Source organism: Pseudonaja textilis, chromosome 1 (genome assembly GCF_049901715.1).
Source record: "Pseudonaja textilis isolate UNSWEBS1 chromosome 1, rPseTex1.2, whole genome shotgun sequence".
Lineage (NCBI taxonomy): Eukaryota > Metazoa > Chordata > Lepidosauria > Squamata > Elapidae > Pseudonaja > Pseudonaja textilis.
Window position 1 is genome coordinate 185939464 of NC_141990.1, and position 26154 is coordinate 185965617.

At 35.8% G+C, this 26154-nt stretch overlaps 1 protein-coding gene across 4 annotated transcripts in view; it reads left to right on the forward strand.

Moving 5' to 3' along the window:
- The window catches only part of ATF2 (activating transcription factor 2), a 48466-nt gene extending 22972 nt beyond the window's left edge, over positions 1–25494 (forward strand). For all 4 annotated transcript variants that reach the window (XM_026697023.2, XM_087919906.1, XM_087919907.1 and 1 more), the window contains 4 exons: positions 7641–7784; positions 9201–9407; positions 18686–18791; positions 22610–25494. In XM_026697023.2, the coding sequence (XP_026552808.1) occupies positions 7641–7784; positions 9201–9407; positions 18686–18791; positions 22610–22836 (684 nt within the window). In that variant the 3' untranslated portion in view covers positions 22837–25494. The remainder of the gene's footprint in view (positions 1–7640; positions 7785–9200; positions 9408–18685; positions 18792–22609) is intronic.
- The last annotated feature ends 660 nt before the right edge of the window (positions 25495–26154 follow it).

Sequence of the window (26154 nt, forward strand, 5' to 3'; positions counted from 1 at the left end):
AAAATGCTAAGAGTGAAGGAGATGAATGCTAAAAACATGGCCTACGGAATATTAAAAAGTGGGAAGCAGGGGAATAAAATGTCTTGACCAGGAGTAGTTTACCAGCACATTTGTTTAAGCTCCTACTTACCTATAATAGTAACAATAGTAGGCGTGTTCTATTATATAACAGGACTAATTACACAACACACAAACAGCAGAGAGGCCATTAGTATGCTTCTAGATTCTGCCTGATTGGAAAACCCACACAAACCAAGAAACTTAGGAGAGAAAAACATTTAAAAGGGGCTAAAAGAATTTAAAATAGCACATTGAGGACTAAGCTTCTAAATAAGCTCAATATACAGATTTTCCTTGCCTTATAACCATTCTTTTAATGACCATTCAAAGTTAAAATGGCACTGAAAAAAGTGGCTTATGCCCATTTTTCACATTTACGACCATTGGAACATCTCCATGGTCACAAGATCAAAATTTCAATGTTTGGCAATTGATTCATATTTTAGATGATAGATAGATAGATAGATAGATAGATAGATAGATAGATAGATAGATAGATAGATAGATAGATAGATAGATAGATAGATAGAGTAGCCTATAGGCCATATCAACGTACAGGTTCAAATACATGTTACCAATAAAATTCTAAACTAACAAAATGAGAGTAGGATAAAATACAGTCGTTATATTTATAATAGTTGCAGTGTCCTGGGGACATATTAATCTTCTCATCACTCCTCATCACCCATCCCCTCCCACTTGTGACTGTATGATTGTAACTTTGTCACTTGTATCCTTATGATTTATATTGACTTTTCCGACTATTTGATTGCTTATTGTGCCCTATGATTATCATTAAGTGTAGTACCTGATGATTCTTGACGAATGTATCTTTTGTTTTATGTACACTGAGAGCATTTGCACCAAGACAAATTCCTTGTGTGTCCAATCACAATTGGCCAATAAAGAATTCTATTCTATTCTATATGATCACCTTTTGTGAACTTCAGATAAGGAAAGTCATTGGAGAAGCCAGAGTCCTTTAAGAACAGTGTTACTAACTTAATAACTGCAGTGATTCACTTAACATCAGTGGTAAAATAAAATGAGGCAAAACTCACTTAAGAACTGTCTCACTTAACAACTCGATTGTGGTCATAAATCAAGGACTATCTGTACAATTTTTCTAACTTGAAATAAATGTTTATCAATACGTGTGACTGTATATTTATTATAATCATCACTCATACATTCAAGTATATAAAAACAGTGATATTTCCCAAAGGAATGCTATAAAATAAATGGTTTTTTAAGGCTGGTGGTCAAAAAATAACCTAATACTGAGGTTATCTTTCTCACATAGCTGCTCTTGGGAAGAGTAAATACTCAATATTGACTAAATGTGTAACTTGTGATTTTTCCAGCTAGTCAAAACAAAACAAGATGTTGAATCTTATTTGCTGTCCTGGTTTCTTAACAAGAATTTCATGAACTTGAATATTGTATATTATGCAAAACTGACTAATTAACAGCAATTAATTGCCACATGTGGTAAAGAATGCTTGATTTATACACTGCTCAAAAAAATAAAGGGAACACAAAAATAAGACATCCTAGATCTGAATGAATGAAATATTCTTATTAAATACTTCGTTCATTATATAGTTGAATGTGCTGACAACAAAATCACACAAAAATTATAAATGGAAATCAAATTTAGCGACCCATGGAGGTCTGGATTTGGAGTTACACTCAAAATTAAAGTGGAAAAAAACACTGCAGGCTGATCCAACTTTGATGTAATGTCCTTAAAACACATCAAAATGAGGCTCAGTAGTGTGTGTGGCCTCCACGTGCCTGTATGACCTCTCTACAATGCCTGGGCATACTCCTGATGTGGTGGTGGGTGGTCTCCTGAAGGATCTCCTCCCATACCTGGACTAAAGCATCCCCCAACTCCTGGACAGTCTGTGGTACAACATGGCGTTGGTGGATGGAGCGAGACATAATGTCCCAGGTGTGCTCGATTGGATTTAGGTCTGGGGAACAGGAAGGCCAGGCCATAGCATCAATGCCTTTGTCTTGCAGGAACTTCTGACACACTCCAGCCACCTGAGGTCTAGCAGTGTCTTGCATTAGGAGGAACCCAGGGCCAACCACCCCAGCATATGGTCTCACAAGGGGTCTGAGGATCTCATCTTGGTAGCTAATGGCAGCCAGGCTACCTCTGGCGAGCACATGGAGGACTGTGCGGCCCCCTAAAGAAATGCCACCCCACACCATTACTGACTCACTGCCAAACCAGTCATGCTGGAGGATGTTGCAGGCAGCAGAAAGTTCTCCATGGTGTCTCCAGACCCTGTCACGTCTGTCACATGTGCTCAGTGTGAACCTGCTTTCATCTGTGAAGAGCACAGGGCACCAGTGGCGAATTTGCCAATCTTGGTGTTTTCTGGCAAATGCCAAATGTCCTGCATGGTGTTGGGCTGTAAGCACAACCCCCACCTGTGGACGTTGGGCCCTCATACCACCCTCATGGAGTCTGTTTCTGACCATTTGAGCAGCCACATGCACATCTGTGGCCTGCTGGAGGTCATTTTGCAGGACTCTGGCAGTGGTCCTCCTGTCCCTCCTTGCACAAAGGTGGAGGTAGTGGTCCTGATGCTGGGTTGTTGCCCTCCTACGGCCTTTTCCACATCTCCTGATGTACTGGCCTGTCTCATGGTAGCACCTCCATGCTCTGGACACTACGCTGACAGACACAGCAAACCTTGCCACAGCTCACATTGATGTGCTATCCTGGATGAGCTGCACTACCTGAGCCACTTGTGTGGGTTGTAGACTCCGTCTCATGCTACCACTAGAGCGACAGCACCGCCAGCATTCAAAAGTGACCAAACCATTAGCCAGAAAGCATAGGAACTGAGAACCACTCCTTTATTGGGGATGTCTTGCTAACTGCCTATGCTTTCTACCTGTTGTCTATTCCATTTGCACAACAGCATGTGAAATTGATTGTCAATCAGAGTTGCTACCTAAGTGGACAGTTTGATTTCACAGAAATGTGATTGACTTGGAGTTACATTGTGTTGTCTAAGTGTTCCCTTTATTTTTTTTGAGCTGTGTGTGTGTGTGTGTGTGTGTGTGTGTATAAAAATTCAGAATAATTTGCTATTAAATTTTCAAAATACTTTTGTATTCTATGCAACAATTCCCAGATGTATAAATACCCATCAGAATGCTGTTTTTTAAAAAAGAAATGTTACAGCAATTTATATTTTATGAAGTTTGAAGTGTACAAAATTAAAAACAAAAATAAGCCATGATGCCACATCCAAAAAGGCTGCCAGAGCAATCCTGCCTATCAGTTCCAATAGGTTTTTCCCCATTCTTCTCACAAGCTGGTCTAAATTTCTGCCAAAGTTTAAGGAACTTTCATCAAGGGCATGAATTTATCAAATATATGACTGCTAGGATAATATTCTAGAGATTATTCATTGCAGCCTAAATATCTCAATTTATTTTTTCCCCTTTTTGCTTTAGTTAAGTGGGGGGATTTAAATGTTGACACTAAAGCTTTATTATTACACATGAAGGCATCTGCAGAGTCTTTAAATCATGAGTTGAATTGGGAATCCCCCTGAATCCAGGCTTTTTCTTAAATGTTCAGCCATCAATTTTGGCCAAGAGTGTTGTTGCCCAGCTGTGATGCATCTGCTTCTGCTATGGTCAGACTTCAGCATTAACACACTGGTCTTAATTAGTAGGGATGTGCAAACCATTTGGAAGTATGATTCTCACTGCATGCCTACTTTAAGCTCCTGCTCTTAGTGCTCAGAAAATAGTTCTTCTGTAAACATTTCCAAAGCTGGAAGTTGCTAGACTTCAATTGTAATTCTAGCCCAAGTGTCTTCAGTGAAGAAGAGTTTGAAAGGCCTTGCACTGAACTTTTCACAGATGCAGCTTTATGAAAGCTTCACATATTGGTGAAAAAACTAATACTGGTTCTCATTTTTCAAATACAAAAAGCCATTCTTTTCTAACAGTTTATAATCTGATTATTGAAAATAACATTTGTTATTACACGAGGTTATCTGGATTATAAAATATATAACTGGGGTCTCTTTAAGGGTGGCTCTCTATAAGTGTATATGGGAGAAAATCTCCTGCATTATTACAAAAATTGAGATCCCACTTTGCTTCCCATTTTCTCCAATTTAAGGAATTAAGACACATTTCATCAGTGAACTCTTTTGAATTTTTTTAAACTAATAAAAGTCCAAGATCATTTTGTCTTTTTGAACTGTTCAAGGTTTATTTTGCTTTGAGTATAATGCTGTATTGTATGTTTAAATATTTTAAGTGTTATTTTTATTCTGTTTAACATTTTTACATTGTTGTTAACTAGCTTGATCCAATTAACTTAACCCTATTAGGATGCAAGACAAAATATAAACATAAATATAAATCAGATGTGTAATGTTAAATTAGGTTTCAACAGCGAGAATGTTAGGAAACAGTAGAATATTAGTTTTAATAATAAACTTGAAGCAGCTTTTGATTTTTTTTAGATTAGTGGCCCTTGCTACTTGAAAAATTAATATTATAGTGAAAACCTGATGCAAAAAAATTGCCACTAAAACATTTGTGCCACTTTAGAGTTGTTACTTGAATTTAGAAAAGAATATTTCAAAATATTTATTATTTAATAAAATCTGTTACAAGTAAAGCTTCTAGAAGCCTGTTTACATTTATATAATTGTGCACTGGAAGAGTCTGTGAGCAAATTAGTGTTAGGGATAAATCTATATTTTTAATTAAGTAGAAAAATGTAAAATTAGAAAGTATTAGCAACCAAGCTGAATATTGTAACTAAGCCTGGACAAATATAAATGCTTTTAAACTTTATACTGTAAACTCCTTGAGACACTACGCATTTAAGTTTTTAAAATTGCCACCTAAAATGATGGTGCTTTAGAAGTAATAATATACAAATGTCCTCAAATGAGTTATAAAGCATAATCATGGTTTCTGAAATGGCAGAATTGTAGCAAATAAAGAGTTAACATTTATTGTGGAAAAGAAAGAGGTAACAAATAAGGTGTCTTAATTAGAATTATTGTGATAGAAAAACATTTTTCTTCTTAAGTGGCATTCCCCAGAACTCTGCAACGTTTTGTGGCAAACTGAGAGATATCTGGTGTATAGTGGGTAGCCTGTAGGTTTTCCGCAGGGGTTACTACAGAGAATTGACAGAGGGTAGCTTGGCAAATGTTCAGAAACTCACATTAACTTGGTTAAGCTCCACATGGGACCTTATATTCAGTGGAATTCTTCTGACCTGCCTCTCTGCATGCCAAGCTAATCAGCAAACACCTAATGAGCCTGCTGTAAAGAAGCAGACCTTTTCTTAAGTTCATTTTTATACATTCTCAGAGGGGGAGGGGGAGAAAAGACTTCAGGAGGACTGATGATGCTGCAAAGACCACAATAATGATAATTAACTTGCTGAATTTAGAAGATTATGCTGTTAATTAGTTGCAAAATAAAGATAAGTAATAGAGTAGCAGATGGTAAGATAACACCCAGGAGAAGGAAGGTTATTACTCTGATGAGGCTTTGTGGCAGATATGAAATATGGATCTGACTTTTTCATAAATTGTTTTCACAATAATACTGTTTCTGTGAACTCATGATGGAGTGATCTAGTGCAACCAATTCAGGAAGATGTAATAGGGATTAATTTTCAATGATAGAGGCATTTTTTTGCAAACACCTTTATTGTTTACTATTAAATAGCAGTTACTATTTCAGATGTATTGCGAATGTATTTTATTTGTTTGTGCAGTTAGTAATTTTCTATAGCCGCTCATCCCAACCAGTGACACTGGGCAATGTACATCATAAACACATAATAAAACAATAGAGAATAAATATATATATATGGTTGCCAAATAAAATTATTACTATTGAGGTTAAGATAGCCAAGAAGCGGGATCTTTAACACATTTGCGGTCCAAACCTTAATAGATCTTCACAGCTTTACAAAAGGCTAGTAGAGTTGGGGTCATCCTGATTTCTGAAGATAGAATGTTCCAGAGGGCAGGGGCTATGGCAGAGACAGCATGTCTCCTAATCTCCACCAGTCAACCTTCCTTGGCTGATAGGACCCATAAATGTCCTATTAGCCATACTGAATTAGATGGGTAGAAACAGCTAGAAGAAGATAGTCCCAAAGGTAATTTGGTTGTGAAGGGCTTTAAAAGTGACAACCAGCACCTTGAATTGTATCCGGAAATACTCTAGCCACCAATACAGCTCACATAGTATTGATATTATGTGTCAAACATCTGTCGAGGCCATAGTTTTCACTGGTTGATGCTTTCAAATATTTTCCAAAGGCACTCCCCCTATATAGAGCACATTACAGGAATCCAGTCAAAAGGTCACAAGGTCATGAGTGACTTTGCAACATCTCCCAGTTTAAGAATGTGTTCAGCGGGCATTGTCATGCCCCGGTTGCAGACTGACTCTAAGGGAGAGGAGGAACAGCTGACAGGGAGTGGAAGTGTGGCTCCGGAGGTTGTGGAGGAGGCTGGGGAAGGGCAGAGGCCGGCTGAGCAGTCAGAGGAGGACCCAGACCCATCCCCTCTCCATCCTAGGGCAAGCAGGGTGGAGAGGATAAGGGAGAGATGTGGTCTCCTCGGGAGAAGAGGGCCTTGATCCTCTTCATGGGCTGCAGGTGTGACAACTGAATAAGAGTTTGGATCTGCGTACTGGCAAATGCTGGAAACAAAGCGTATAAATATCTCTAGTTTATAGTTCCTCTCTGAGTTTGGCATCCTTCCCAGTGTGTGTTACCTGTGGACATCCTCTAGCCCTTATCTTGCCTGGTTTGTGTTGCTTTTTCCCTTCTTTGTGTAACTGTTTGTGTGCGAGTTCTTTTTGTCTTTCGTCAAAAATATTTGGAACTTGGAAGCAAAGTGAAGGAATAAAAGGGGCTTCACCTGTTTTCTGTGACTGTGTTTGTTTTGTATCCCACCCTGGGTCATCACAGGCACACAACCCAGAGGTGTGTGCAAAGACCGTCCTAGCCACAGCTGCTACCTGCTCTTCTAGCAGAAACTATAAGTCCATTTTGAGTGAATATCTTGTACATTAGCATGTTTGATTTTACTCTGCCAATATATTACTATATCTCTAGCGCAGTGTAATGATGGAGACCTCCGTTAAGTTTAATAAATTTAGTAAGAGGTCTCGAGTAAGCCTGTTACGCTGTAACATAATTTGTAATATGATTATGGGTACGTGTATATTGTCTTAAGGTTAATATACCAATGGCAGAATGGTTGGTAGGAGGCTGTTTATGGATTGTTTGCAGTGCTGAGTGAAAAGAATTCTGCTTGTATGCGAGGGCTTTTTCATCAAAATCTCTGATCTTAGAAAAGCCTGTTTGGGGAATTCAGTGATCTCATGAAATTCTCTGAAATGTGGCAGCAAGTTATAATAGAATTGGATAAAAATGTGGGTAAACATAACTTTACATTTTTTTAAAATTGCTGATTATGCCTTTTGTTGCAGGGCATCCTTCATCATTGAGTAAATGGAGTGTGTATGGATTTTTGTCTCCCTCTCTTTAGAGATTAAAAGCTGCACTGACGCATTCTCAGGTAACAAACGGAGATACTGCTAAGGGACAAACAAGTGGACTAGTTCGAACTCAGTCAGAGGAAGCCCGACCACAATCACTACAACAGCCCGCCACATCTACTACTGAAACACCGGTAGGAAACTTAGCTTCTGACGGAGTATTAACATCAAAAAAATTATTAACAATTCTTTTATGCTATGTGTCTTAAACCAGGGGTGGCCAACCTTTGGACCTCAGGGACCACCAAACTCATAATTTAAAATCCCAGGGACCACTATCCAGTTCTGTGTGCATAGGCTAATTTGTGGGTGTGGCTTGGTGATCATGTGACTGGTTAGGCTTGGCTTGTATGTAAATATAAATATTTATATAAATATTGAATTTTTAATTAAAAAAGAGCAACTTTTACCTAAAATCAGGCAAAGCAGGCAGGCAGATTGAGTTGCTCACAGAATTGTTCAGTGATCTATCTATCTGCCATCGGCTAGCTCAGACTGTCACATAAAATTTGCTTGCCGTGAGTTTGCACTGAATAATAAAACCTTCAATCCTAAGGGAGGTTCGGCTGTGCTTAAAAGCAGAGCCAAAGTTCTAAAGACTAGCTAGAAAGCAAGAAATCCAACCATTTCCTGCTTTCTAGCTAATCTAAATCTCTGGGCACAGCAGAAAAAAAGAAAAAGGAAAAATAGCAATTTAGCAGGCAAGTTTGCTTGGGTAAGGAGTGAGTGGGTGGGAAGGGTTCCCGTGGGCCATGTGGGTGGTGCAGCCTTGTGTTTCTTCACAGCCTGTATTAATTGCTTTGGAGGGGTGCTCTGGGGGTGACATTTCTCTGCAGCCCACCAAAATTTTCTTGCGGACCACCAGTGGGCCGCAGACCACCGGTTGTTGACTGCAGTCTTAAACATATGGAGAGGAGACGAATTCATCTTGGTATATAATTAGATAAAAGAAGAGGACAGATGCTCTTATATGTCAACTAAATTACAAGCAAGTAAGATAGTTGAATATGTTTATTGTACTTGTGGAGAAATGAAGATGGACTTAGTGATTTAATCTAAATTTACCTGCTTTTCATTGCATTTATCACGGTTGTAAGTGCAACATTGTTGCATTTATTATTGTTAAACATTTATTATTGTACTTCTGTTCATCTTTTGACTGTATTGTTTAAATTATTAAAAGGGACTAACTGTTTTAAATTTATTATTGTCTTGGGGCGAAGAGGATAATGAATGAAAATGAATTCCACTGTGACTTTGTGTAACTATATTAGGTTGGAGAATATATTAGACAATAATTGTCTTCTCGCTTTGTGTAGACAACTTTTAAATTTTCTGTGACTTCATTACTTTCACACATTGCCCAATATCTTAAGTGTTTTAGGCATGCTCATTCTTAAGTGTCAGTTAAGTGACATGACATTCAAATAACAGAGTGACTAATAACAATCCTAGAATCCTTTACAAAATAAATGTTAAAATTTATAGTGGCTATATCAAAAAGTATGCAGCACTTGCCCTAACAAACTCCGATAATCTGGTACCTCTAGGCCTCTCCTGCTCAGCCTGCACCACAAACGCCAAATACGGGAGGCCGGCGAAGAAGAGCAGCAAATGAAGATCCCGATGAAAAAAGACGGAAGTTCTTAGAGCGGAACAGAGCAGCTGCTTCGAGGTGCAGACAAAAAAGAAAAGTTTGGGTCCAGTCTTTGGAGAAAAAAGCAGAAGACCTCAGCTCACTAAATGGTCAATTACAGGTATTTTGATTTTTTGACTTGCAAATTTTACGTTTTCTTATTGAGAAGTTTAGTCAAATCAAAAATTGTATTTTTTTTAAAAACAATAAACATAAAATTTTAGAAATGAGCTACTCTGTTGCTTATCTATCTTAGTGATCTGAACTAGCAGTGATCTCAGTGGATCTATTCTGGTGTATTAAGCATAGTAAAATCTGCATCCAGCCTAATCTTTACATATTTTATTTCAGTACAACTTGAAATAGTAGCAATGAATACTAAACTAAAACCCCTGACTAATAAAAATTATATGTCCTGAATCTAATAAAAGATTCAGCACTTGTTCAGTAACAACCTCAATTAGTGGCTATTTCCAAATATGGCAATAAAAAAAAAATTTTTTAGACTAACGTGCACACTCACAACCAAATTTATATGCCTGACAAAAACACGTGCTGGAGTGATAATGCTGGTATAGGTATACAAGAACTTTATTTGAATAAGGCAGAAGCAATCAGTAATCTTCACAGCCTCTCTCTCTCTGTCACATGTTCGCTTAGTGACCATTTTGGTTAATGACCTGATCGTTGGAACGGAACTGAGTTGATAAGAAAGGAGTAGATGTAAAGTAGCTGAGCATAATTTTACAGAAACAGAAGACAATATGAGCAATTGGTGTCTTGCTTAGCTTGGATAACCATTGCCAACTTCCTTTTTTCTGTAACAAAGGCAGGTAGAAGAGGACAAGATGGAAAATGGCAGTTACAGTCTTTTTCTACACATTTTGATTGCTAGGCTCATAAAAGGTGGTCCCATCTGCTTTGTTCAGAAGATTATTATTCTAGTTCTCATTAATTGATAAATTAGGCTATAATAAGTTGACATACTTCTAGTATAGATTTTTATTTTTTTATGGTGTTTTACACTGTGAGACTTTACACTGTAATAGTTTTCTATAAGGTACCAGAAGAAAATATTTATTGAAATATCCACTCAATATAATTTTTTGGAGTTGGTCTGTTTGGGCATTATGAAAAGGATATTATCAGTTGGACTACTGGAAAAAGTTTGTCAGACCTTTTTAAACCAATCATCCATCTTGAGAAATTTCTGAATATTAATGCACAATAATAACAGTAGTATAACAGCAACAATAACCATTGTTAAGAACACTCTAGTTCAAGCAACTTGTACAGATAGTCCTCAACTTCCAACCACAATTGAGCCCAAAATTTCCATTTCTAAGCAAGTGAGCTTTGTCCCATTTTATGACCTTTCTTGCCACACTTAAGTGAATCGTTGCTGTTAAGTTAGTAACACAATTGTTAAATGAATCTGGTCGCAAAAAGGGATCACAATCCTGGGACATTGCAACCATCATAAATACATGCCAATTACCAAATGCCCAAATTTTGATCATAATGACCATAGGGATTCTGCAGCGGTCATAAATATGAAAAACAGTCATAAGTCAGGGTTTTTTCATGCTGTTGTAACTTCAAATGGTCGCTAAGAAAAGTTGAGGACTATCTGTATATTTTAAAAAAAAAAAACAATAGCATGCTGAACTTATAGAGGGATACTAGCAAGATAGCTCTTTTGAATTCTGCTGTATAGTGCAGTGTTGGTGCAGTGTCGGGGGTTTTCGGTCCAATGTGTGGAGTGTGAAGGATGTGTGTTTGTGTTTACTTTCATGGTCATGATGTGCACTGAAGATGGTGTTCGATTTCGTTGTGTGAGATGCAATGACAATAAAGTAAACTAAACTAAACTAGTTTGCCCAACAAATATAATTAGTGGAGAGTATCATCTAGCAATACAATAGACCTAGAATAACTTCAGATACCAGGATCTTACTAAATTTTCAAATTTTAGGGAAGCTCAAAACTCTTAAAGTATTACAAAATTTTGTATACATATAATCTTGTTGAGCCCCAGTAACATTGGTCAAAATTCATGAGTTTATTGTTTCATGGTTCTTTTAGCAATTAAATAAATACACCTGTGAGATGGTAATATATAGATTTATGGTAAAAACAGTCTTTTTCACTTTTACCCAGAAAGCTATCTAAGACAATTTGGAGGTGAATGATATATCTCAATAGGCCACACCTATCTAGAATTGAATTGAATTGAATTGAATTGAATTCTTTATTGGCCAAGTGTGATTGAACACAGAAGGAATTTGTCTTGGTGCAAATACTCTCAGTATACATAAAAGAAAAGATACATTAGTCAAGAGTAAAGAATCATAAGGTACAACACTTAATGATAGTCATAGGATACAATAAGCAATCAAATCATACTAGGAAACAGTCAATATAGATCGTAAGGATACAAGTGACAAAGTTACATTCATACAGTCACAAGTGGGAGGGGATGGTTGATAAGTAATGATGTGACCTAATAGAGGTTTCTGCTCATGTTAACAACTTTTCCTACTTAGAACTGTAGTTAGGTGAAACTATTTTTTCACATTCTCAGGAATTACCTTCATATTAATAGATATATAAAAGAAATACATAATTTGCATTCTGCTATCAGCAAAACTGGTATAGTCAAGAAATTAAATGTCAACGAAATAATTAAACCATGCTTTATACAGAAACATTAATCCTGGATTTCTGTAATTCTTTACTTCACAAGTTTGCAGAACTGATCAGGATAAGCAATGATGATCTGCAATTACTTACATTCAGTATCAAATATAATAAATTCAGTCTTCCACAGTATGCTGACTCTGAAATAATGCAAAAGTTCAGGACTTTTTTTTTACTTTGCCAATTCTACAGAATAAACAGACTCAGGAATATAATTAAAAGCCTGTAATTGGAAAATACAAATACTATGTACATAGATTTTTTATTGTTGTGAAAGCTAAAAGATGTCAACTGTAATATTAATGTTTTTTGAACTTTGAAATGGATTGGGCCTGTTGCAGCCTTTTTCTGCATTTCTCATCTTGACACATTTTGGTGGGAGGAGTGAGCCTGGAATGTCAGACCAGACATTAACATTAGCCAGAGCTGGTTTGTTTTTCAACCATGCTGAAATGATGTACTCAATAAAGCAGTTCTTTGAGAAAGCTAAAAGTCTCAGAGTGCTGAATTGGTTGGGTTCATTACTCGGAACCTTGACAATTACCGTATTTTTTGCTCAATAAGACACGTTGGACCATAAGACACACCTAGGTTTAGAAGAAGAAAACAAGCAAAAAAAATTGGAGCAGCAGTGTAGTGAGGACAGGAGGGGAGCCCGAGAGGACCACAGATAGATACCTTCTCATGTGCCAGCTCTGCCTATTGACTCCTGCACTGCGGAAAAGAAACAGAAGAGGTAGGCAATGACAAAGACAGAAGAAGTGGGGTTCAGCACTGTAAGAGGACTCCGCCACCACGGCTTGGCTACTATTTACCAAAGGACCGCAAAGGACTTAGGGGGAGGGGTTTCTTACGGAGCGAAAAATACGGTAATTTGATTAATTATTCTGGGTTCTATTTAAAATAAGAAATACTGGTCCAAACATAAAACGATGGGACTGGGACATCAGAAAATTACATACTTTTGGAAATGAAATGTTTAAAATATCAAATAGATACTTTGATTAAAGGGTATTAACATTCTGGCTTACTTGGATTTCAAACACACAGTATATAATTATTTCTGTCTTTGAGGCTGAGACCTCCAGCACTGTATTCATAAGCATACAAATAAAGTCATACCTTGGTACTTGACTGCTTTTAAACTCGTTGAATTTGATACTCAACATATTTTGAGAAGAAAATTTTATCCTGGTACTTTTCATTTGTTTGGTACTTAATACGTAAGCTAAAACTTGTCATTGTCAGTTGCCTCATGACTCTCTACCCTTTCCAGCCAAAACAAAGGGTAATGCTTTAGTCACACGGTAACTCTCGCCCTTTGCACATCCCCATGCAGTTTTATCTTCGTTTCTATTGTTATTTTGTGCATTTTTGCACTTATTTCTCATCAGCACAGGTAAAGTGAAGTTTTTATTTTATTTAATCTAAGTATTTATTCATTTTTAGGTTTATTTCTCACATAATGAAATACAAACCTATCATTTTACATATTGTCTTAAAATGTGCATTGCCTTTGGTTTGGAAATGCATTAAATTTATTTACATTATTTCTTATGAGAAAAATTGGAACTTGTTGTTTTAGTTCTTGTCACGCCTCCTGGAACCAATTAACAATGAGTACCTAGTACTACTATATTGATGAACACCTCTCTTGCCCTTTGAAAATATGAACCATATAGTCTATCCAAACACATATTTAGCAAAAGTAAGAAGATATTGGTTAACTGCACTCTCCAGTTCTGTTTAAAGTTGATATTAATATCTGCCACACACACACAGTTGCTACATGAAAACAACAATTTACTCAAGGCTGAGTAGATAAACAGCTTACAAATCAGTGCATAATCTCTTGAGAAAGACAACTGTCCTGAATAGTTTTGCTTCCAGCAAGCAGAAGAAAAGTCAAAATGTAGCCCAAAGTTCAGAAAACCAGGTTTGTCATCCAGTCCAAAGGTCAAAGTTTCAGGTTTGTTTTACACAATTCACAGAACTGACAAACCAGAGCAGCAGATCAGATGGATACTTCCAACAGAGAAACTTGTTTCAGTGTCGCTTTTTAATTGAGGCTGCGACTAACTATCTTTAATTAGGATTGTTCTTGCTTGCAAAGGCATCTCATTGAGTATTTTTCCTCTGCTTTCCACTCTACTCACCAGTCCAAGGGCCTGGGGAATCTATCTCATCAATTGACTGCTCCAGACGTTCTGATAGGGCCTGTCTGTGATCCGCCTCAGGTGATTCCTGGCTTAATGTCTCCTGAGGCTGACATTCCAATGATTCAGCTGTAGCAGTTTCTTCAGAGTCAAGAATCCTGGATCATTACAGCCACTATGAAAAATAGTAACTAAATTAATGGGAAGAGTATTTTTTTAACAAATCTCAATCGCTTTTGTTTTGCTTCCAGGCTCAGATGAACAGCCAGGTTAATTTGGTTAAGGTTTATTCTGCAAAAAAAAAAAAAATGAATAAGCAGATAAGGCAATTTGAGGTGAAATCACCTGATGACCATATGTGGTGTGGCAGCTGGTTTAGTGTACCACAGTAATCTGTGCTTGTGCCCATGGCACTCAAAATTGCAAATTCACTCAACATCATTTAAAGCTGAAAAATGCTGCCCTTGTGTTAATTATATAATACGTGCTCACTACTATTAATATTTTCAAAAGGGGCGGAAAAAAGCCCTACAGGGACCCTCAGCCTCAGGTGTTACTCCTGTTTTTCCTTACTGCCTAGCTGATTGATATATTCAAATAGCTATTTAACAAGGGAGAAACCGCTGACAAAACTACTTTTTGCTACCTTCAACAATTAAATTGCAGTAAGGAGCCAACTGTTTTCCTGCCTCTTTTCTTCATTTAATGTATATTCTTGAATCTATCACACTTACCGTTAGCCTGCCAACTGGCTGTTTACATAACTAAGAGCAAGAAAAGGGTGGGGGGGTAGGGGGAGATTCTGCCATTTCCCAGGCAGCAAGTAGAGATTATTCTGCATGAGAATCTTTTAGTAGAGGACATTCTGGAGTCCAAGACATTTTCTTGGCATATACTCAGGTCATGTAGGATATTTGACTGCCTAAATCCCCACCACTCCTGGTACAATTCATAACATTTAGAATATTCAGTTCAGTTCTGTAGCAGTTGCAGTGGAGGAAAGATTACAGTCCTAATTCTTCCTATTGAATTTAAAAGCTGTCCTATGAATTCAGGCAACATTGACAAGACTATACATTTTGGGGTTTATTATCTAGGTATTTTAGGTGTTGGCTCTGAAAAGTTTGTTGAAATAGTATATTTGTTTTAAATGATTTAATTTGCCCTTTGGGACAAATTATTCCCAAAGTGGCTTATAATAACTAAAATAATTATGTATAATTTAAATGTAAAAATACAAATATCAGTTATTTCAGGAATAGTTGACAATGATACCTGGATTTAAATTAATTTGTTCAACTTGACATACCGCAAGGGTACATATCCTGAAGCCCTAAAGCTTCCTAAACGTTCTCATCAAATTATACTTTCTAATTTCTAGAAGGAGATAATTATTAAATGCATACAGAGAAATGATTTTAGTTATACTTAATTTAGTTCTTAATTATAGGTGAAACTTGAAAAATTAGAATATCATGCAAAAGTTCATTTATTTCAGTAATGCAACTTAAAAGGTGAACCTAATATATGAGATAGACACGTTACTGCAAAGCAAGATAGTTCAAGCCATGATGTGGCATAATTGAGATGATTATGGCTCACAATATTCTAATTTTCTGAGATTGTGGGTTTGGGGTTTTCATGAGCTGTAAGCCATCATCATCACAATTATGACAAATCACGGCTTGAACTATCTTGCTTTGCATGTAATGAGTCTATCTCATATATTAGTTTCACCTTTAAAGTTGCATTACTGAAATAAATGAACTTTTGCACGATATTCTAATTTTTCGAGTTTCACCTGTATACAGAAATTAAATTAAAACTCTGCTTTTGTCCTAGCCTTACTATCTCTTGCAATACTGAAGTAAAACCTTGGGTCCAGAAATGTTCTGGAAATCTGTGCATTAATTTTTTACTTAAAACTAGAACAAAAAAAAAGCCAGCTATGTATAACTTATAAGGGCTGAGATATATGTTGATATCTATTGATAGATAAATAACCTGATCACAAAGTCATAGGTCAAAACTACCTTTTTACTTTCTCAGTGTTATTCATTCTGCTGCATAATTAGGTCTACCTCAGGTCTGGACTGCAAAAATCCAGACAATCACCATTGGTAGCAAATATTGCATGCTGAAAGTGTGTTTAGTACATAAAACAAAGACATTGCAACTTGAAAGCACATGCAAATCAAAACCTACAACTTTTTTTGGAGTTTCAGCTGAGACAAAATCCAGAAGGATTTAATATGGTCAATTGGTCAATGGTGGTATTGCTCTCCTTTCTCTCTTCCTCCATGGCAATTGTACTTGCCTTCCTACCAAATTCAGCACCTTTCTTCTCTTACTCCCCTGACATGTTTACATTTACATCGCCTGCTCATCTTGTCATCTTCTCGGTACCTTTCTTCTTTCTTCCCCATAGTTCGTCACATTTGAATTCCGCCAGCCTGCCCATTCCTCTCCAATCTTCCCAACATATTTGTTTCCATTACCTCCCTTAGCTGACACCACATGTGCTGCCACTGAAGGCCTTATTTTGTTTTCCTTGCTGTTCCTATTCCAGAACAGGTCCTGCCTGAAATGTGCTTCAAGTTCATGCTCAGATAAAATATGTGCGTTTTGACATGAGTTGCCAGTGATTTACACTGTATTGTCTATGCAGAGAATGTTTTGCACATCCTTAACTTTGCTGCCGTCTAGGAGTCATTTGAACTTTGCAGCCTGGATCTGTAGCTTTAGTTGGACACAATTAAAAATTTGAGTAATATGGAGTAGGAATATAGTATTCTTTAATAGAGTTTCAGATTATTTTAAATTAAATGGGGAAATGCATTCTGAATATAACCTTCTGGTCTACCATTTAGATATTGTTGGTGGGGGGCAGGTTGTACCAGTAGTTACATATATATCCTCTGGTTGTGTCACTTCACTGAATATACTTATTAATTCAGGCGATTATATGTAGGCTCATAAGGCAGTATGTGGATTGTAAATCCTAACTTACATAAATTAGCACAAATATGAGAAAACAAGGTTTCTGTTGTCTTGTGGTATAACAGTCCAAAATAGTGTGAGCAAGGAGTGCTGCATGTGGCATGGGTGCAAATAATAGTGATAACCTAGTCTACATCGTTTCTATTTTACTGTCTTACTAACAAGTTATGCGTAAGCTTCAATTAATGATGAACAGCGGACATCAGTATGGGGTTCATCAGATGATGATCATGAAATATTACAACTTGAAATTAAGAGGAATATGAACTAATAAATCAAAATGGTGCCTCTCTGAAATCTGAGAGAAAATTGAAAGATGTAAGAGATGCAAATAATGTTTTTCAGCCTTGTGGAATGAAGTTCATTAAGAGATGTAGGGAAATGATAGGATCTGTTTAATTATGAATAAAAGTATCTGGGTTCTGGATTCCTAATAAGATAGGAATCATAACTTGGTAATATACTCCAGTGGATGCTATGACAACATTGAAAAATCATCAAGCTTCAAGTTGTAGGATTTGTAATTGGAGAAATCTTAAAATATGATGTGGTTTATTTATGAAAGGTTCAATAAAAGTGTGTGTGTGATGTGCATGAAGACTTCATCTGTAACCTCGTTGGTTTAGAAAGTGAATGTGCATTTTGATATGCAGACAGTGCCATTTCGTTTAAGAAATTGAATGATTTGCACTGAATATTAGACTTTTATTTTGCCAAAAGGAACATGGAGAGATGGCATTTTCTCATGCCAAAACAAAACAGAGTTATCAGTTATAATTTATATATAAATGACAAACACTAGAGCAATTAGTGCAGCTTCTAGCTTGATAAAATATTTATTAAAATAGATGGGGATATTTTAAGAGATAAACATTGTGGTAGAAAGGTAGTGGATAGCATATGGTCTGCTACAAGGAATGTTTATTCCTACTTTGTTATGTGAAATGAGAGTGGGCATATCAAGGAGAAGCATATAAGTAAACTAAATGTAATGGGATTGTATACTACACACTACTACTGTGTAACACTACACAGCAAATATGTGAAGAAAGGGGAAGAACAGGAAAGCCATACTGTACTTGAATGCAGGTGATGAAATCTTCAAAAAGATAAGGAGTGGGGATTTTAAATAACAAAAGGCAATGTGCAAGATATTGTACAGTCATAGAGGTTAGAGGAAATAGATAAAATGAAGAAAAAAGATAATTAGCAAATATGAATAATACTATGAGGGAAGAAAGAATTCCCACTGTGATTTGTTTGTTTATTATTTATTAAATTTATTTACAGCCCATCTCACTTCGAAGTGACTGGGTGGCTTTGTGTAACAAAGGGATGGAAATGAAGTTATCTGGCCACAAACTTCAGTTATTTGTTCAATTTATATCCTGCTTTTAATAAATACTAATTTTTTTGGTATTAATATATACCGGACGTGTGTGCTGGTGTGTCTTTTATTTGCCTTTTCGGGACCTTGTAAACCTCAGACTGAAATGCACATAATTTAATACAGCTAAAATGCTGCTTTTTTTTTAAAATTTAGAATGAAGTCACCCTGCTGAGAAATGAAGTGGCACAGCTAAAACAGCTTCTTCTGGCTCATAAAGATTGTCCTGTTACCGCCATGCAGAAGAAATCTAGCTATCATAGTGAGTAATATTCCATTCCCTCATAGCTCTAAGGTTGTGCCAGTGAAATACCAAGAAGCACCAAAGAAAACATTAATACTGAAAAATGATGCTGAAATGTTTCACATAGTTTTGGCAAAATATGTTCAGGAACACGGTAATTCATAGAATTCTTTTAAAAAAAATATTTTCATAAATCCTCTTGATAATGTTATAAATTTATATTGAATATCTGTTTGATGAATTGAATATTAATTTTTATCCAAAACAGCAATGTATCATATTGTTGAAGGAAAAAAATAAATATTAATATTTATGGATAAAAAAATGTAAGGGTAAAATGTAAGAAACTAAATTGTTGGCTTTCTGATTCTTTCAGCACTTCAGAGGTTAATTGTGTATATCTTATTTGGGGATATAATAAAAAGTCCAGAAACCAGTCACTGCAGTAGAATAAATGGCCAATTTTGTCCATTGTACACAAATTTATAACAAATAACTGAGCTGGGAATGCATTAGGCAACATTCATAATATATAACCCACAGCTTTCGTTTTTATGATTTAGTGATATTTCAGGGTATTTGTAAATGTGAAGATTGTTTCTGCCATATGTAGCCACTTCATTTTAATTTGCCAGCGTCAGTAATTTAGGAGAATAAAAGAACATTTTGTATTGCATGTGAACAGTTCCTCAGGTGCTTGCGATAAAACTTAATGTCCACCATCTTTACTTGTAGCCATTGTAAGCAATTTTATCAGAATGGGCAATATTTTTTAATTTAAAAGATTCTGGAGATTTAGCAACTCTCTGACTGTAAATATTTAGCACATTGGTTTTGTCAGTTTTGAGGTTATAAATCTCAGTCCTTTTGATCCCCAGTCATTTTGACAAGACAGAAAGTGGCATCTTGGAGCAAATTGAAACCATACCAAAATATATTTTGAATTTATATTAACAATGATTGTTCCAGGGATGAGACTATTATAGCTCCCATCTGACAAAGCAATATTATTTCATATATTTAGGCTGCTATAGGACAGCTTCCTGTATGCCTACTTTGCTGAATGAGCTTAGGTGTCTTGAATATTAATATAAAAATAACTTTTCCCCCTCTGGCATATTTAACTATCTCAGAGACATTAGTATATGCTATTTTTACTCTGTATGGAAGTCAGCAGTTAAAATAGCATTAAAATAGCATTATCACTCAAAAGAAATAGTTAGACTATAACCAGAATATACAAATGCAAATACAAGTAAAAATTTGGTGTATGCCATTAAAATATATAGTACATAATATATCCATATCAAAGTGGCCAAATTATAATTTAAAAATTGGACACAAGCTACACAATTAACTGAAGTCTTGAAGAACCCAAAAGATACCATGGCAGGAACATCACAAAATGTTGCTACCTAATTCTTCCCTATATCTTATGCAATAAAATGTCCCAAGAATCTGTTCTAGGGTTTGAAGAGACTTCTGTATTGAACAGAAATATGGGAGTCAGTGAAAATAAACTTTCCCCTCTTACTAGCAGAAGGCATCAACATTTGCTCCCAAGAATGAAATTGCACAATAGAAATCTACGTTATGTGATTAATACTTACAATTTTTCAGTGTTTTTCAGATGCTGCTTAGTTCTTTGGTCATTTTTAAAAGTATGTGTTCAGTGTCTTTAAATGATACAAAGAAACCAAAAATAAAAAAGGTGTAGTCCATTGAGCTGCTCTATCTTAAATACTTACAAATGTTCCAATAAAAATCTTTTTCCTGTGTTCTGAATTTGAAATTAATATTTATTTTTTTAAATAAATTTTATTAAGTTTCCAAATTTTAAAAACATAAAATAAAACTTTATACATTGTTATCAACATCAAGACATCTTTTGCATCTCCTCACATTTTTCAGTATATGTATTTATTTATTCCTTTACCATTACATCTTACTCTTACTATAAATCAATATCTTTTATCCTTACATCTCAATCTTCTCCAGGGTATATTTACATATTCCCTCATTCTTTTCCTAATTGCCATTTTCTTTTCTTTTTATTTCTAAACCACTCATACCAGGCATACCAGGCCCTATAATAAATTGAACCTTCTCTGTCTTTTATTTTCACTGTTAGCCTGCCCATCTCTGTACAATCTATTATTTATTTTATAACCATGCCTTCCGGTGGAACCCTTTTTTCCTTCCAGAGTTGTGTGTAATTAATATTTAAACTATATTAGTTATACATACTTTTGTAGTCAAATATCTTTGTTAATTACTTTTGGCAATTGGCCAAATATATATTTCTATAAAATTAGCATGACCAACTTGTTTATTTCATTTGGTAAATTGGGTCCAGTTCTCCAACATGGAACCTGGCATAAAGTGGAAACTTTTCTGAAAAATCCATATCTGTTTATTAGCTGTGTAAGGACTTATAAACTCCAGATCCAAAAACTTACTAATAAGTTTCAGATTTAAATTTTTCTTTATATATGTATGTATGTATGATATGTATATATGTATATGTGTGTGTGCATATATATGTGTGTGTGTGTATTCTGTATACAGTCATATTTCCATTCACAACATATAATTCTATGTATTACCAGGCAAAATAGAAAAATGTGTAAAGCTGTATATTCATTCCAAAATATTATATATAGTTGTTGAGAACCAGAGATGTGCTTTTGAATTCGCTATCTTCATCATAGTATTGGTAATGTAAACCTAATATGATTCTGAACAAAAAGGCAAATGTTTTAGAAATAGCAGGTAAATAATATACAGTATTTACTGTATAAGTTACTTGGTAAATCTAAAATTAGTTGGAGTGAATTGTGCCTAAGGTAAATCAAATAATAAAACTTACAAAAGCTTGATTAGGCAAATAACTATAGTTTTTAATGCTACAATAGAACAAAAGAGATAGGCTAATGTAGTTGGGTTTTTTAAAATAAAGACACACAATTGCTAAATAGAACTTTGTAACAGGTACGATGATTAACATTTTTGAAACAGTCAATGAAATTTAGTGTTGAGTGGAAACTTGCTCACAAACTGCAGTTTTGTCTTCTCTCTGGTACCAGCCACCTCACCTACTTCAAAGTATTCTTCATTCTCTGGGACAGATTTTTAGAGGGAGGAAAGAAATGGCCTTACTCCCCAGTGCATTGATGGAAGCAGTTCTACCAACAACAAAGCTGTGTTGGATGCTACTGGCTAGACATTCTCCAAGTCATTATTTGAATTTGACGGAGCTGTATTAGCTCCCCAGCTTCCCTAGTTTCCTATGCCAGTTGTTTCCTTCATTGGAGGATTTCACAACCTGAAAGGAAGTAGAGAAGAAAAAGGCAAAAGATATTAACTAGTTATTTTTGATTATCAAAATAAAACATTTCTTCACATTATATATGACTAGCAGCTAAAGCAGTTTAATAGAACAGGAGCTTGCTCTTTTGTATGACTGGCTAACTATTAAACTGGGGGGGGGACAGTTTTGATTATCCTGTTTCACAGCAAGATGCATAGATGTGATTGGCCCATTAAGGCCCTTCATGTAAATACCTAACTCCCCTTTTGATTTCCAGTTATTATAAGAGCAGGAGTCCGAGGAGTGAAGCAAAGCATACTGAAACCATTCAGCTGCTTTTCTCAAAAAAGAAGGGACCACATAATTTCATGACATTGCTTTAAAAGTTCTTGAGGATCTGCGCTGCCTGTTAAAACTTTTTAAAACTTTGTGTCAGAATTTTCAACCTGTAGTTCTTTGGATATAACACAATGGTTGGTGCGTGTTTCATGAACAAGGAATAGAAATGCTGTTCTTCTCTTTTCAGCAACAGATAAAGATGACAGTTCCGAAGACATTTCCGTGCCAAGTAGTCCTCACACCGAAGCTATTCAGCATAGTTCCGTCAGCACTTCGAATGGAGTAAGCTCCACCTCCAAGGCAGAAGCAGTGGCTACGTCAGTTCTCAGCCAGATGCCTGACCAGAGTACAGAGCCAGTGCTGTCACAGATTGTCATGGCTCCTCCGTCCCAATCACAGCCTTCAGGAAGTTGATCAAAAACTTAATTTGTTTTTAGATATTCCTTAGCAGCTTCAAAGGGAAACCAAGGAAATAGCCTTCATCTAGGAAACATCTGTAGCTTAATAAGTACTCACCTGTAAAATATAAACTTGAATTTGGCTTTGGAAGTTGGCAAACAGGAATTGCACAGCCGGTTTTAGTCTCTTTGTAGTCACTTTGGTTCCTAACTAGGATGGTTTGTTATTTTCAGTGCTTGTCATGTAAAAGTGTTGGTACAGCTGAAATGTACTCCTCTTTCATTTGATGGTATTCCAAAAATAATAATTAAGAACAGTCGCTAAATACTCATCCCAAAACTGTGATCATAATCTTATAATATTTTATACCAAAGTTCTACATAGATTCCTTTGTAAAGTCGACAAGATCATAAAGCACTAGGCAAGGGGGGAAAAGACCAGAACGGTAAATTTGCTTTTAGTCTTTTTGCCTTTGTATTGTTTTGCACATTATGAGAAGAAAACATTGGGAGAATATGTTTGATTATATTGTGTAGCATATTTTTTTTTTTTTGGCTTTTTAACTTTGGATGTTTTTTTAAAAGAATTTTGTTCAACAGGGCCAGTACGGTATATGATATACAGTACTTTTATGCACATACATAATCTTGATCAGGGTCATTTTAGCTAGATTTTCTTTTTAATTGATACCAGTTTAGCTAACACTTCCATTTTAAAATCAGGACTTTCATTTCTGACATGGAAATAAATTCTGCAGCTGTCCGTTTACAAAAATCAAAAAAGACAATGGACAGATGTTAACAGGGTTAAAAAATGGAACTGTTTTTCAAAATCAGCATAACTTGATACTTTGTGGGGTTTTGACTCTTAAAATGAGAAGCGTTTGCGCATTCTAGTATGGTATGTGTGCCAGAAAACTTAAATTCTCTCCTCAAACAACTCAAGATTTCTTTTTCTTTCTTTTCTTTCTTTTTTTGGTTATTGTCTTGTAGTTGCAAGGTAACTTAACTTTATTCTTGTGTAAGCACTGTCATGTTTTAGTAGAGAAATTTTGATACCTGAATGCGGGGAAATTAATGATTTACCATACCTTGGAAACAATTACAGTATGCGTGTGTGTGTGGATGGTTGGGTGCAGTATGCATTTGTGAGTGTGCATGTAGATACATGAGTGAAAAAGAGAATGATTCAGTACTTTATGCCGGCATTCTGTGCTTGAATGTTTAAAGATGCCTTCAATGTGATGCTGGCTTGAATAGGTGTTTGCAATTTTGAATTGTAATTTACTGTGTGAACTTGGATAATTAACATTCCATGATGTAGTTTCTGATGAGATGATGTAGGTACAGTTCATCTCATTATCCAATCATCTGTAGAATATGGAGGTTTTTTTTAATGTGCCATTATCTATTTTAATTCTGAATTTACATTAAAAACAACAGCAGTATACTATTTTATTAAACTGTAAAATTTCAAAATATAGGTCTGTGCATTCACATCAGTAAAACTTTGTAAAACAATGAAGTAAATTACACAATGCAATATCTGGCAGTTAAAAAAAAAAAACAGGAGAAACCCATTATGTATATAACAAACATTTATTGCATTTATTGTGGATTGTGTGACTTGTTTCTTCTATGCTTTGTTTTAACCTGGGGTGCCATCAAGCTATGAAGTCACAATTTTAAGTGGTGGCAATGACAGAAAACAATTTTATGGTGTACAACCAAACTTGAACAGAAACTGGATGCAGTGATTAAATTATGTATATATCATTTCAGTGCTTTTAAGTCTGAAAATAAGAATTTAAATATTTTGTGTATTAAAACTACAAGGAGCAGGTTTTTGCATAGTTAGCAAAGAAATACTCTAATTGCCTTTGCTTTATCAGGTTGTTTTAAAAGAACTGTAATACTGAAAGCAAACTTACAGAATTTAAAACACAGAACAAAAATGAGAGTCTCCATGAGCAAATACAAACCCTGAAAGAAACCTCCACAGAAGATTGCTTTGATCTAATTCTAGCCATGCCGAGGTGGGGATGTGCCCCCAGTTGAAAGCAGTGCATCGTTAATAGATGGCATTTATGTTCTTGTGAACACCTGATGTACGCACCTGCTTTGTGCTCCCTCCAATTGAGGCACAATGTAAAAAGCAAGGGATCTGGACTCATATCCCTATCTGAATTGGAGTGATTACTCTCTCATTGTGAATTCTATGAACTGGGTAAGAACAATTTGGTTGTGTTTGCTCTGCTAAATATGATGGGCTGTGTTGTACTCTACTATCTTCATTTCTGTCCTGAAGCAGCTCACTGAATTAAATGGTGATGCCTCAGTAACAATGCCTGGAGCAATATAAGCCAATCTTATTTTAAAACCTTATTTAATGTAACACGGTGTTTTTAGTAACAAAAGTGTTGCTGTTGTAAATCTAAGTACGTGTGAGGAGATATGTAAAATGATTTTAATGGAGGGGTTAGTGAAAATCCTATCTATGTTCAACAAAACAGTTGTACAACCATAGATTCCGTTTTAAACTGTATGTCACTATTTCTGTACTTTGCATTTACGTTCCTTGAATTTGACATGTTTCACAAACTGTACCGTTTTCTTCACTGTGCAGTTTGCATGAGTAAATCATCAAGAGAATAAAATTTATCTTTACATTGTATCTGCTGTCTTGCATTTACGATATGAGATTTCCTTACCGAGTCCTGCTGTTTCTCGACAACATGGCATAGTGCCAGAGAATAGGATTCCTTTCCTGTGTAATTTTGACTGAAGCCATCCCGCTGTTAACCTACCTTCTGAGGTCAGTAACATGAGGGACCAAATTGCGGGGGGCCATATGCTGGCTCTGTAAACCGTTTAGAGAGGGCTGTAAAGCATTGTGAAGTGGCATATAAATCTAAGTGCTATTCCTACTGCTTCAACGGCACTGAAAAAAGTGACTCATGGCCATATTTCACACTTCAGCCTGTTGTAGCATCTCCCTGGTCACATGATGAAAATGTAAGAGCTTAACAACCAACTTGTATTTATGACAGTTGCAGTATCCTGAGGTCATGTGATCACCTTTTGCAACCTGACAAACCAAGTCAATGAAGAAACCAGATTCCCTTAACAACCATGAAGGTTGTTCTAACTTAACAACTGTAGTTATTGACTTAACAACAGAAAAGTCAAAATGAAGCAAAACTCACATAGCATGTTTTGCTTAGCAACGTAAATGTTTCACTCAATTGTGGTCGTAAATTGAGGACTACCTGTATTTTATATAGATGTGTGTAGACTAGGATTAGTGTAAAAGACCATTGCCCTTGGAATGTAG